We start from the raw sequence: 14284 nt of genomic DNA on the forward strand, positions 1-14284 counted from the left end.
CTGACTTCCTCATACAATACCACAGCTCCTCTCTTGTCACCCTGTCATATGCTTTCTTCAGTCAGTCAGTCATTACGCAACCCGCTATATCCTAACACAGGGTCACAGGGGTCTGCTGGAGCCAATTCCCAGCCAACACAGGGTGCAAGGCAGGAACAAATCCCAGGCAGGACAACAGCCCACCCCAGCATATGCTTTCTCCAGGTCCACAAAGATGCAAGGCAACTCCTGCTGACCTTCTCTAAACTTCTCCATCAACATCCTCAGAGCAAACATCACATCTGTGGTGCTCTTTCTTGGCATGAAACCATCCTGCTGCTCAGTAATCATCACCTCACTTCTTAACTGAGCTTCCAGTACTCTTTCCCATAACTTCATGCTGTGGCTCATCAATTTTATTCCCCTGTAGTTACTGCAGTCCTGCACATCTCCCTTATTCTTAAATATCGGCACCAGTACACTTCTTCTCCACTCCTCAGGCATCCTCTCACTTTCCAAGATTCCACTAAACAATCTGGTTAAAAACTCTACTCATCTCTCCTAAACACCTCCATGCTTCCACAGGTATGTCATCTGGACCAACAGCCTTTCCATTCTCCATCGCTGTCCTTACTTCCTCCTTGCACTTTCTGGACAGGTGATAGAATTCATTGATCAGTCAATCCTCAAAACTCCTGGCAAGCAGCTATCAAAGGCAGAAACAACCCCTGGTCAGAGTGCCATAATAAAATGCATTGCATTTGTCATTCCAACAGATGGCATACTGCAAACATTTGTAGTAATGCATTTTATTTCTATAAATGTGTGCAATGCGCCATCTGTTAGAATGAAATTTGCAATGCATTTTGTTTCTATAAATGTCTGTGGTGCGCCGTATGTTAGAATGACACATCTTCCTACTAAATGCATTACAAAATACATTCCAATAAATGGTGCACTTCAAATGTTAACACTGAGAGCTCTGATGATTTCAACCCGTCTTAGGTAGGAGTTCTCTAGTCAAAAGGATTCTGATTTTATGCCCAAAGCCCCTGTCACCCTGTGGTTTACGTCTCTGAACCTTCTTGACCTTTCAATGGATGACACCTCCCACACAGTTCAACCTCTCAATGCTGTGTTCACTGGATTTTCAAACTGTTCTTTATACGGCCTCCAGTTAATCCAAAATGCTGTTGCAAGACTTATTACAAGAACAAGAAAATACGAACACATAACCCCAGTCCTCATGTCATTACACTGGCTCCCGGTTAAGTTTAGGGCAGATTTCAAAATCCTCCTTTTAACATATAAAGCCTTAAATGGCCGAGGTCCGGCTTACTTGTCTGAACTTATCATGACTTACAAACCAGAGCGCACATTAAGATCTCAAGATTCCAGCCTGCTTATGACTCCAAGGATTAATAAAATAACAATGGAGGTCGAGCTTTTAGTTACAGGACCCCCTAAACCAGTGGTTCTCAAACTGTGAAGTAACAAAAAAGGGGTGCGAATGTTGCCATATGTGGTGTAATTTCGCAATTCTTAGGGAAATTTTAAACTTGTATCGGCAGCAAAAAATATAGAAATAAATTTTATTAGGGTTTCAAAAAAAGTTAGGGGGGCACGATTAAATTAAAAACTTGTGTCGCAAATATTTAAAGGTTGAGAAACGCTGCCCTAAACTGTGGAGTGGTCTGCCTGCTACCTTCAGCCTCGGCGTTCCAGACTCACCACTTTAGTTTAGCACACCCTGACTAGAGCTGCTGATTAACTGTACAGACTGCATCTCTGTTGTTAGTCATTAGCACTAAACATAAGTAACATGATAGTTAGAATTTGATACTCACCCTCACCAATTCTGTTTCTCTTCTTGGTATTCAAATGTGGAACTTGGTGCCACGGCTCACCTGCCAAGTTGTTCTGCCTGCCTAAGGTAAAGTCATCCCTGACAGAGGATCACAGGAATCGTGTGGTAGAGGGGTCCTATCATCGGATTGGCTGGCCCAGTGCTGTTTCAGCTGTGGAATGGCCAATTGGGGGAGGCAGCTTGATGCCTGAGGTCTCCAGGACTCTAAACAAATCCAAATCCTATGATGTCATATGATATCATCTACTGTTAAATTCTGCTCCGTACTTGTAAAATTTTTATTTGTATACTGTATTGAGGATTTGTTCTGTTCTGTGTATTGTACTGTATTGACCCCCCACCCCCCTGTTTTGACACCCACTGCACGCCCAGCCTACCTGGAAAGGGGTCTCTCTCTAAACTGCCTTTCCCGAGGTTTCTTCCATTTTTTCCCTACAAGGGTTTTTTTGGGAGTTTTTCCATTTGTCTTCTTAGAGAGTCAAGGCTGGGGGGCTGTCAAGAGGTAGGGGGCCTGTTAAAGCCCATTGCGGCATTTTCTGTATGATTTTGGGCTACTATACAAAAATAAATTGTATTGTATTGTATTGTATTTCTGTCAGCTGAGATGCCATCCTCCATGAGCTCCTCAGCTTTATGCTGTCCCAACTTCAAGGGGTGTGGCTTATTTGTGTGGGGGCATGGTTGAGTTTCCTATCATGGGCAGTTTCTCTGGGCTAGGGAAGCAAAAATGAGATAATCAGTTTGCTATGGCGCCCCCTCCTGTCTGGGTGGGTTATTGGTGATCCTATAGGTGCCCATATGTGACAGGGTATGGTTTGTATAAAGTGTCTCCAGATGATACACCAACATGAAAACTTATTTCCTAATTTATTGTTTTATCTTTGCAACTATAAATGTCAGCTATCTGGTAAATGTTGGTGGCACCTACTTCTTCCCATCCAGTTCCGGCTGCCCACACCAGCGGGTTTCTCTCCATTGCACAGTTCATTAAGTAGAATTTTGCTGTCCTTCATCGTTTTGTTCAACTTGTAGTTATCTCTGCATAAAGTCCTCTTTTAAAATGAACGATTCTTTACTGAAACCACATTAAAGGGCAAGAATGATTTTCCAGGCTTGGTGTATATGACCTACGTTTTCTGGTTTTCCCCTCAGGAAGCTGAAAATGACTTTGAAGGACGGTTTGCTGCTGCTGCTGATGCTCTTCTTAAGCAGAAGCCATCGAGGTAATTAATGTTCATGTACGCTCTGCTGACACCATTTCTCATATTGGACTGTATGCTCCATATCTCCATCTTGGAACATCTTGGAACATCTACCATATATGAGGGCTCATCAACAAGTTCTGTTCCTGACAGCCTCCTGTGCATGGAGTGACTTTAGGTTGTGAACAGTAATGGGGGGGGGGGGGTGCCACCAAGACCCCCAAACCCCAGACACACATATCCCAACACAACGTAAGGGTTTTTAATCCAGACAGATCAATACAATTACACTTACAGCCAATAGGCAGCATTTTAAGTTCTCTCTCCTCCCAGTCCTTCAAGGAGTCCCAGCTGGGTCTGGCCCCAAGCCTCCTGCCACAGTATATACCAGTAACAGTGGCACTACTATAACGAGAGCATGCAGTGAATACACTTGACTTCTCGTTTTCATCCTCTTTCTCTGTACGTTTGCCCAGAGGTTGATGCGCTTGCTGCTTCCTGAGCGGCTCTTCTTTCCTCCACCCTAGCGGCTTCTTCTCTTCTTCCGTCGGCCATCTTTTCACGTTAAAACTGATTAAGTCCATGTTTGTGCTGCAATTACTTAGTACGTTTTGCTTAATTATTTTATTGTTATTATTATTACTACGCTTCTTTTAACTTCACCTGTTTGTTGTCTGGTACAAATCTTGTAATCAATATTTAACCCACTTCCTATTGTCCAAATGAGTTGAAATTTTGCACACTTACGCACTTCCGATGACAATACATGAATCAATAATCAGTTTCACTAATTGACCAATTAATCCATGTTAATTAAGAAATGAAATTTTCCTATGAAGAATAGTTCAAGATTTCACCAATAGATGGCGCTAGTAACGGATAGAAATATTAAAGGAAGTGTTAAAATGTTGATTACAAAATTACACTAAAACAAACCCAAGACTAAAAAGTTGAAAATAATATAAATATATATATATAATACTTTTTTAAAACCACACATATTAAGTTAAAAAGTGTACTAAAAAGTAAAAAATAAGTCTCTCATACATCACTCATAAAATAAAAGTATAGGCGCTTTTCATCAATCACATTCAAAAAACACTTCTTAAAATCTTAGCAAAAGCGGCCACCTTTTATTTTACGAGTGATGTATGAGAGACTTTTTTTTTACTTTTTAGTACACTTTTTAACTTAATATAAGCATGGTTTATATATATATATATATATATATATATATATATATATATATACAAGTAGTATAATGCATGCGGTTTCTGTCAAAAAAAAAAATGATTGATGAGTTAAGCCCCGCCCCTTTTGGATTGACGTCATAAACTCCGCCCCCCCCCTTCCGGTGTTCCCGGCCGGAAGTCCGGTCCTTCCTTGAACCCTCCCATCCTGTTTTTACCCCAGGAAACGGCCAAGATCCGTTTGGTGGATGTCCGGTCCTTCCTTGAACCCTCCCATCCTGTTTTTACCCCGGGAAATGGCCAAGACTTTATTTGATGGATGGGTGCCCCCTCCTTGAACCCGCCCCCACCTCTCCCGAGGACAAGTTCAGGCAAGTCTGTAGCAGACCCTGCTGTCCGCACCTCTTGGTGGTCGCAGGTCTTCTGACTTAGAGTTTCCTGCCCACAGTCGGTTAACCCTGAGGACGCCCCCTTCCGATTCCCCACCCCTAGAGGAAGAGACCGCCCCCCCACACACACACACACACACACACACAACGGATGGCCATCATAGTCATTTTGACTCTGAGTCCAGCCCCAGGCCAGTCCTTGATCATTTCTCCCCGAGGAGAGACAACCACACAAATGTTTCAGCCTGTCCATTCTGCCTTATAGCCATTCCTGACTCTAGTGCTTTGGGTAAGAAACTTTATTATTTAAAATATCTAACATTTTATTGAAGTCAAAATGATTTTCTTCAACTCACAGACGCTCTCTAAGCTGAAAAAGCCATTACTTCACCCCAGCCGGGTGCTGTCCGGCTCTCTGTCTCGGAGCAGGAGGCCTCTGCCTGTAGCCCGAGGAGAGATCGCCTCCACACACACACACACACACACACACGCAACCCAACATGTTAAGGAAGGGCCTCTACCATCCATGCCTCTTGGGGATCATTCCTGTCTCTAGTGCTTTGGGCAAGAAACTCTATGATTTAAAATATCTATTCCTTTATCTAAGTAAATGATTTCTTCACAGACCGTCTCTAAGCTGAAAAAGCCTTTACTTCAACCCGCAGGGTGCTGTCCGGCTCTCTGTAGTTTCCAAATACAAGCTGACCGGTTCTCTTCGTCTACACACAGAGCCTCTTGGAGCAGACCGCTGCGCGTGCACGCAGAGAGCAGGCCCTGGAAACTGACAGACCACAAGGCTGTGGGACATTGATGGATAGCCTCGTATCAGATCGTTCGGGGCAGTGTGAAAATGGGCTCACTTTGTGATATTAAAAGATTTCGAAGGCGTACAAGAAAGCTGACTTTTAAATATTGGGATTTTTCGTTCAAAGGTGCGGATACGCCCCACAGACGCTTCCGTAGAGCGGATGAGGTCTTCGGACAGATAGACAATAGTTGATTGTCACGACGAGTCTAAAAAAAAAAAAAAAAAAAAAAAAAAAAAAAAAAATCATTTCAGCCCCAGGAAACTGACAGAAGGTCTGTGAGGCCCCGGGACACCATGCGGTGCACAGAGGTATCAGGAGCTAAATCCCAGCCAAGTGAAATTGTCTTAAGCACCTCAGCAAGGCTCAGACCGTTCGGGGGCATTGTAAAAATGGTCTCACCTTGTGATATTAAAAGATTTCGAATACTTACAAAGTTGACTTTTCAACCCGAACAATACACGGATGTTCACGGTCATCAGCTCTGATATCCTGAAGCTAAGGGGGGTGAGGGGTGTAGCTATTAGGACTGATCAATCCTTATACCGACACAAAAGATGTTCACACATAATTACTTTAACATAAGGTTCAGTTTGAAACACACTTAAAGTGAGGCCACACATTTGCTAAAACAAATCTATGCATAACGAAGGACCTTTTTTTAAAAAATACAGGACTTTTCGGTGTCCGGCCATCTGCACAGAGCACCGACAGTCAATATAACGGTAAGAACCGTTCAGGATTATTATAAGTGTTAAACGAGCATGTTTTAAAACGGAGGGATGAATCCTTATATTTTATACTTAATATTTTCCAAGTTGATTCTCCGGTAATTCCATTTTAAAAATATTTGTTTGCAGTGTGCAGGAATTATCAGCATGTTAATTTACACACAGCGCATGTGTAGGAGCGTGAGCGCGCTCGTGTGTATATAAATTGTAGCATTTTATATTTCTATCTCTCTATCTACGTGTACGACGATTAATGTTCATAGGACTGAAGCAATATTAGTTTTTTTCTCTTACCGAAACGGGCTTTACAATCAGTTAAGTTTTGTCTCGGCGTCTGAAATTCAAACAGGTTCTCTCCTCTGAGAATATTCAGGCCTGGTTTAAAAGAGCAGGCCGGGTGTGTGTAATAGCTCGGACATAAGACGTCAGTATTCTGAACTATGTACTCGGTTGTTTTTTGTACGGAGCCGCCTGTTTTAAAAGTCTGATAACGAAACATTTATGCTTTATAAAAATTCTCATTTGGACAGCCGGCTGGAGACAGATTGACTGAACCCTGAACACGGACCCAAGAATTTATATCTTAATACACGGGGGCTCTGAGATCAGGCTGTCTGTTTTTATTTAAGTCTTTAGATTTTAAAAAGTTTGCTTGCGAGTGTATTCATATTTATACCCGTGATCCTATTAAACTAGTAATGAAAGGAATGGACGCGTTTAATAGGGGTCCGAGAAAACCCTCCCTTCTGATTTAAAAGGGTTTTTAACGGTAATTTTCTATCGCAGAGTTTTTAAACGGTGCAACGAGCCATCTTCAGCAGAGGGTTGAGTGCGTGTGTTACTGGGATATGTTTTAAGATACTTTACCAGGCACAGAGTATCCAATATATTAACACGGTACTAGTCAGGATTTCACTATGTTTTTTAATCTGGTACCTCCTTTTTCCATCTTGTGCATTGTTCAGTAAACCTTATTTTGGTGGATCAGAACATTTTGCTTACACCCCAATCATTATTCTCTTTAGGTTTTTAACTGTTATACCTACATTTTATAAGTTTCAGCAGTCCTTGTTTCTGTGACAGTAACTTAATCATATGGTGTAAAATCCAGACTACTCACTTTTTAAAAGCTCTGAATTTACCAATTCAATCAATATGTCAGCTTTGGATCCATTTCACCAAGGCAATTGGGGGCTTCCTCTTTGTAGATTTTAGTTTGAAGGGACAGCATTTCTCAACCTTTAAAACTGTGTTATGAAAACTTGGGTCGCAAATACGTAATCATGTCCCCCTAACGTTTTTCTTTTTTTTGAAAGGAGCCCCTAATACCAATTTGTTCTTTTTAAGTAATGATATAACATAGAGGCACGTTTTATTATACCTACTTAACTTTTAGCGACATTTATCTAACTCTATATTTATTTTTCTAGCATCAGAATGTAGTTTCAGTTAATTTGTTATGGTTTCAATAGATGTATTTTTCATATTTTCGATTCTTGTTTTCTTTTTGTTACGTCGCGTCCCCTCCCCCTAGGGGGACAGCCCCACAGTTTGGGAATCACTGTGTAGGGGATGATTTGTAAAACACTCTGCTTCACTTCAAGTTAAAGTAGATTTGCTCGGTTATTCAGCTGTCCAGCGGTGTTCCATTTTTGTTATAAATTGTATTTAGTCTCTCTTTATTTACTAAACGTTTTATATGTTGAATAGAAAACAGTTATCTTGTTCAGGTTTTAACTTAAAACAGCATTTTCATCATCAGGCTATGAGCACTTTGATACTCAGGGTGCTTTGTATAATACAAAGTTTTAGAAATTCTCTTACTGCTTGGTAATAGCCTTCCATTTTATCGCAGTTATAAGCCCCTGAAAAATAAGAATGGCTGTAGTACGTTATATAAGCCTATACACTACAGGGCTGATCAGGCTTATTTTGGACATGTTAGGCAAATCAGGAAGGAAAATGTTTTAGTGAATAGTTACATAATATCTATTACCAGTAACGGCGTACTGCACGATAACGTGCAGTGAATACACTTGACTTGAGCATTCATAGTATTCCTCCTCTTTCTCTGGACGTGTAGCATTCGTTTGCTCAGAGGATGAGAGGCTTACTGCTTCCTGAGCAGCTCTTTTTTTTTCTTCTCCACCCTAGAGGCCCCATGCTTCTCACTCATGCGCAGCACGGCCGCCCTGCTGCGCTGTGCCGAGAGTTGATTCAACAATAAAATAAAAAAGAGTAATAAAATCATCACCCGAAAGCGGATAGTAGCCGTCACGTAGTATATGTGTAACAAATTTCAAATCAATAGGTTTGCGAGCTGCAGGTGATGTAAAATCCTGAACAGACAAACGAACAGCTACGTTAGCTTATTATAGAAGAAGATATGTGTTAGCACAAGGATTACAAGTTTACTAAAACTGTGAGGTTTATTCTTTCTTTTAGGTAGTCCAAGTTACATAGGACATCTAGCCTTGAAAACGGCTTTTTCCCCCATCTGTTTGTGAAAAAAAAATAAATAAATAAATAAAAACATCCTTTGTTTGAGTCGCATTCAGGGTGAAGGGGATGTAAGTTTGAACTGTGATTCCAAGAGTCAAGAAGTGGTTGCATTCTTCTTGATTACGAGTCAAAGGCCCCGGGGTTTGTGCGGTGATCATGGTCAAGGGCAGATTTAAGCTAGACATTATTATTATTATTATTCCAAAATGAAACATTGACTCGCCCATATCCACATCAAGCAAGTATCACAAATACAAGACAGTAAAAAACTAAATTTACAAACAATAAGTCGCAGAGGAAATTAAAAAACAAGAACGGATCAACAGGGGATCAACCCAAACTCACAGCACACTGCAACTGAACCTACGTGTTTTGCAGTATATTATTAGCTAAACGGTCATCTATTTAGCCCGTTCCTCGGATTTGCAATGAGTTGGGCAAAACATTATTTAACATCTGAGACTATGAGGCTAATTAACATTAGACTGGTATTGTTAGGACCTTATCCGGCACTAAAAGTTGGGTTTGGGTTCCTCCAGAGTCAGGAAGAACATGAAAAAGTGGAGTTATAAAGGAGTTATTACAATTTGAAAAATTGTCATAAGGTATAAAAAACATTGATATGGGGACAAAACCAGCATGAAAAGAAACCTTTTTGAAATAAATAATAAGCTTTTTTGACGTGAGCAGTCTGGAATAGTCTGAAGATGTCTTAAAGAGTTAATTTTTAAATAAAGATTGCAAAAGTAATATTAAAAATATTAAAACTAAATAAAAACATAGAAGTACCATTTAATGATATCAACTAGTGTTAAGTATATTATCAAGCACTGGGCGCTGTTTATAAGGTTTAATTAATTTTGAAATTAACCATAGTTTGATACAGCTTTAAGAATGAGAATGCAAGACAAACCTATACATTAGAACACTCTAGACGAGAACAGGCCATTCAGCCCAACAAAGATCGCCAGTACTATCCACTTATTTGCACTTAATAACAAATGTTGCCGTTTCGATTAGGGATATCTTGGATCTGTGTTTTATTTTAACCTTTTGACAAGAAACCCCTGGTCAGCGAAATATACCCCATATATTGAAAATGAACCGTGCCGACATGCTAACTAAATAGATATAAGATATTTTAGAATATGGACCTGGGCTCTACCCAGATGATTCTGACAAACTAAGGGGTCTCCACTTCATTGCCAAACTTTCTGCGGGTGCTACGGATCTTGTAATGGAGAATGCAAAAGATTCTATAATCTTTAAGGGGCATGTGTCCACAGTGTTAACCAACCATAGTACGTGATGTTCAAAATTCAACTAGTGTTTTTCAGAAGAGATAGGACAAGTGCGGCGTGTGTTCTGTATTCTCTTTTCTGTATTAACAATTCACAATGACCAGACTCCCGAGACCTTAGGTTTTTTTTTATGTAGAAGTACATTTCACAAACATGAATAAGAGACAATCCATCAAACCGCTCTTGACCCAAAACAGGACCAAGCAGGGGGTGGGACCGACATCCCTCAAAATGCTTTTGACACAAAGAAGGGCCAATCAGGCGGGTGGGGTGGGACACTCTTTTCAAAGAGTCTTTGGCCGCCCCCAAGCGGACAGGATTTGCCGGGCTATAAAACAACTTTTTCAATGACACTCCATCCTTGACGGTGAAAGAAATTAGGGTTAAGGTTTAAAAATCAAATGTTACTTTATTGGTCATTTTCAAAAACAATACTAAAATTCAGAGAGGTTTTACCAACCACTTCAAAACAATATTACAACTGAGCAGCCTGTGATATCACCGGGACGTTCTGTTCAGACACTTCATCTGATTTTCCATGTCATTTACCCCGTAAAACCCTAAAGGTCCATCAGACCTATCCGGTACATAAAAAATGTTGTTTAGAGAAAGCATCGGCTATTTACCGTATTTTTGAGTAAGAGGCTTCGTCCGTGTTATAAAAGTCTTGTACGTTGTACAATCGACTCCTTAATAAAATGTTCATTTTTCAGTTCGTCAGCAGCATTTCGTACAAAGGCATGAATCTGGTGAAACGGCCGAAAGATGTTGAAACAGTCCAGAGTCTTGATGACCAGGCTCCTGAGCCACGGTTTGCGGAAAACAGACAGCAGCTGCTGAACCGGTCAGTCTCAAACAGACACGTAGTCCGTGTCTGGCCGGATTGGTCTATTCAACATCCTTGACAGGTACTTTTAGGTACCGATCCATTATTATATCCGGCAGAGCCGCCATCCAACTCTGGCCCAGCTTCAGAGCCTTTGGAAATGTTTCATCCAGGGGCCGTCAGTTTTTTCAAGGGTCATGCCCGCATAATCCGCATCCTTGGTTGATATTTTTCAAGAGGCCGGAGCCTCTACCAGGTTGTACACAGCATGGCCTGAATGGCTATCTCCTCAGCCCCTGCTAGGCTCCCCGAAACATCATTAGCAGGTACAAAAATGTCAGGTACTGCGCGGTTCTCCAGGAAACTATCCGACCCAGACATATCACCAGGGGCAGGTAACGGAGGCTCAGGCTCCTAGATCTGGTCAGTTGAAGACATAAGAAGGAACGGCCGAGAAGACTGGTCTGGAGGCTAGCTGTTAGGCGCAGAGTCCTCGGAGTCGGGCACGATAGCCTCACGTCAAAACAGGTCATCGTAGGGACCCGTCTGGCCTGTAGACCATCATGCCTGATCAGGAGCATAGCCTTAGTGGTGCCGATTGTTAACCGTTCAAAACACGTCGTTGAAAAAGTTGTTTTATAGCCCGGCAAATCCTGTCCGCTTGGGGGCGGCCAAAGACTCTTTGAAAAGAGTGTCCCACCCCACCCGCCTGATTGGCCCTTCTTTGTGTCAAAAGCATTTTGAGGGATGTCGGTCCCACCCCCTGCTTGGTCCTGTTTTGGGTCAAGAGCGGTTTGATGGATTGTCTCTTATTCATGTTTGTGAAATGTACTTCTACATAAAAAAAAACCTAAGGTCTCGGGAGTCTGGTCATTGTGAATTGTTAATACAGAAAAGAGAATACAGAACACACGCCGCACTTGTCCTATCTCTTCTGAAAAACACTAGTTGAATTTTGAACATCACGTACTATGGTTGGTTAACACTGTGGACACATGCCCCTTAAAGATTATAGAATCTTTTGCATTCTCCATTACAAGATCCGTAGCACCCGCAGAAAGTTTGGCAATGAAGTGGAGACCCCTTAGTTTGTCAGAATCATCTGGGTAGAGCCCAGGTCCATATTCTAAAATATCTTATATCTATTTAGTTAGCATGTCGGCACGGTTCATTTTCAATATATGGGGTATATTTCGCTGACCAGGGGTTTCTTGTCAAAAGGTTAAAATAAAACACAGATCCAAGATATCCCTAATCGAAACGGCAACATTTGTTATTAAGTGCAAATAAGTGGATAGTACTGGCGATCTTTGTTGGGCTGAATGGCCTGTTCTCGTCTAGAGTGTTCTAATGTATAGGTTTGTCTTGCATTCTCATTCTTAAAGCTGTATCAAACTATGGTTAATTTCAAAATTAATTAAACCTTATAAACAGCGCCCAGTGCTTGATAATATACTTAACACTAGTTGATATCATTAAATGGTACTTCTATGTTTTTATTTAGTTTTAATATTTTTAATATTACTTTTGCAATCTTTATTTAAAAATTAACTCTTTAAGACATCTTCAGACTATTCCAGACTGCTCACGTCAAAAAAGCTTATTATTTATTTCAAAAAGGTTTCTTTTCATGCTGGTTTTGTCCCCATATCAATGTTTTTTATACCTTATGACAATTTTTCAAATTGTAATAACTCCTTTATAACTCCACTTTTTCATGTTCTTCCTGACTCTGGAGGAACCCAAACCCAACTTTTAGTGCCGGATAAGGTCCTAACAATACCAGTCTAATGTTAATTAGCCTCATAGTCTCAGATGTTAAATAATGTTTTGCCCAACTCATTGCAAATCCGAGGAACGGGCTAAATAGATGACCGTTTAGCTAATAATATACTGCAAAACACGTAGGTTCAGTTGCAGTGTGCTGTGAGTTTGGGTTGATCCCCTGTTGATCCGTTCTTGTTTTTTAATTTCCTCTGCGACTTATTGTTTGTAAATTTAGTTTTTTACTGTCTTGTATTTGTGATACTTGCTTGATGTGGATATGGGCGAGTCAATGTTTCATTTTGGAATAATAATAATAATAATGTCTAGCTTAAATCTGCCCTTGACCATGATCACCGCACAAACCCCGGGGCCTTTGACTCGTAATCAAGAAGAATGCAACCACTTCTTGACTCTTGGAATCACAGTTCAAACTTACATCCCCTTCACCCTGAATGCGACTCAAACAAAGGATGTTTTTATTTATTTATTTATTTTTTTTTCACAAACAGATGGGGGAAAAAAGCCGTTTTCAAGGCTAGATGTCCTATGTAACTTGGACTACCTAAAAGAAAGAATAAACCTCACAGTTTTAGTAAACTTGTAATCCTTGTGCTAACACATATCTTCTTCTATAATAAGCTAACGTAGCTGTTCGTTTGTCTGTTCAGGATTTTACATCACCTGCAGCTCGCAAACCTATTGATTTGAAATTTGTTACACATATACTACGTGACGGCTACTATCCGCTTTCGGGTGATGATTTTATTACTCTTTTTTATTTTATTGTTGAATCAACTCTCGGCACAGCGCAGCAGGGCGGCCGTGCTGCGCATGAGTGAGAAGCATGGGGCCTCTAGGGTGGAGAAGAAAAAAAAAGAGCTGCTCAGGAAGCAGTAAGCCTCTCATCCTCTGAGCAAACGAATGCTACACGTCCAGAGAAAGAGGAGGAATACTATGAATGCTCAAGTCAAGTGTATTCACTGCACGTTATCGTGCAGTACGCCGTTACTGGTAATAGATATTATGTAACTATTCACTAAAACATTTTCCTTCCTGATTTGCCTAACATGTCCAAAATAAGCCTGATCAGCCCTGTAGTGTATAGGCTTATATAACGTACTACAGCCATTCTTATTTTTCAGGGGCTTATAACTGCGATAAAATGGAAGGCTATTACCAAGCAGTAAGAGAATTTCTAAAACTTTGTATTATACAAAGCACCCTGAGTATCAAAGTGCTCATAGCCTGATGATGAAAATGCTGTTTTAAGTTAAAACCTGAACAAGATAACTGTTTTCTATTCAACATATAAAACGTTTAGTAAATAAAGAGAGACTAAATACAATTTATAACAAAAATGGAACACCGCTGGACAGCTGAATAACCGAGCAAATCTACTTTAACTTGAAGTGAAGCAGAGTGTTTTACAAATCATCCCCTACACAGTGATTCCCAAACTGTGGGGCTGTCCCCCTAGGGGGAGGGGACGCGACGTAACAAAAAGAAAACAAGAATCGAAAATATGAAAAATACATCTATTGAAACCATAACAAATTAACTCAAACTACATTCTGATGCTAGAAAAATAAATATAGAGTTAGATAAATGTCGCTAAAAGTTAAGTAGGTATAATAAAACGTGCCTCTATGTTATATCATTACTTAAAAAGAACAAATTGGTATTAGGGGCTCCTTTCAAAAAAAAGAAAAACGTTAGGGGGACAT

At 40.5% G+C, this 14284-nt stretch overlaps 1 protein-coding gene across 1 annotated transcript in view; it reads left to right on the plus strand.

Annotated features, from left to right (window-relative positions):
- The window catches only part of LOC114649865 (interleukin-18 receptor 1-like), a 92389-nt gene that overhangs the window by 24056 nt on the left and 54049 nt on the right, over positions 1-14284 (plus strand). Inside the window, exon 2 of the mRNA XM_028799227.2 lies at positions 2999-3069. Within this exon, the coding sequence (XP_028655060.2) occupies positions 3009-3069 (61 nt within the window). The 5' untranslated portion in view covers positions 2999-3008. The remainder of the gene's footprint in view (positions 1-2998; positions 3070-14284) is intronic.

Source organism: Erpetoichthys calabaricus, chromosome 4 (genome assembly GCF_900747795.2).
Source record: "Erpetoichthys calabaricus chromosome 4, fErpCal1.3, whole genome shotgun sequence".
NCBI classification, from domain to species: Eukaryota; Metazoa; Chordata; class Cladistia; order Polypteriformes; family Polypteridae; genus Erpetoichthys; species Erpetoichthys calabaricus.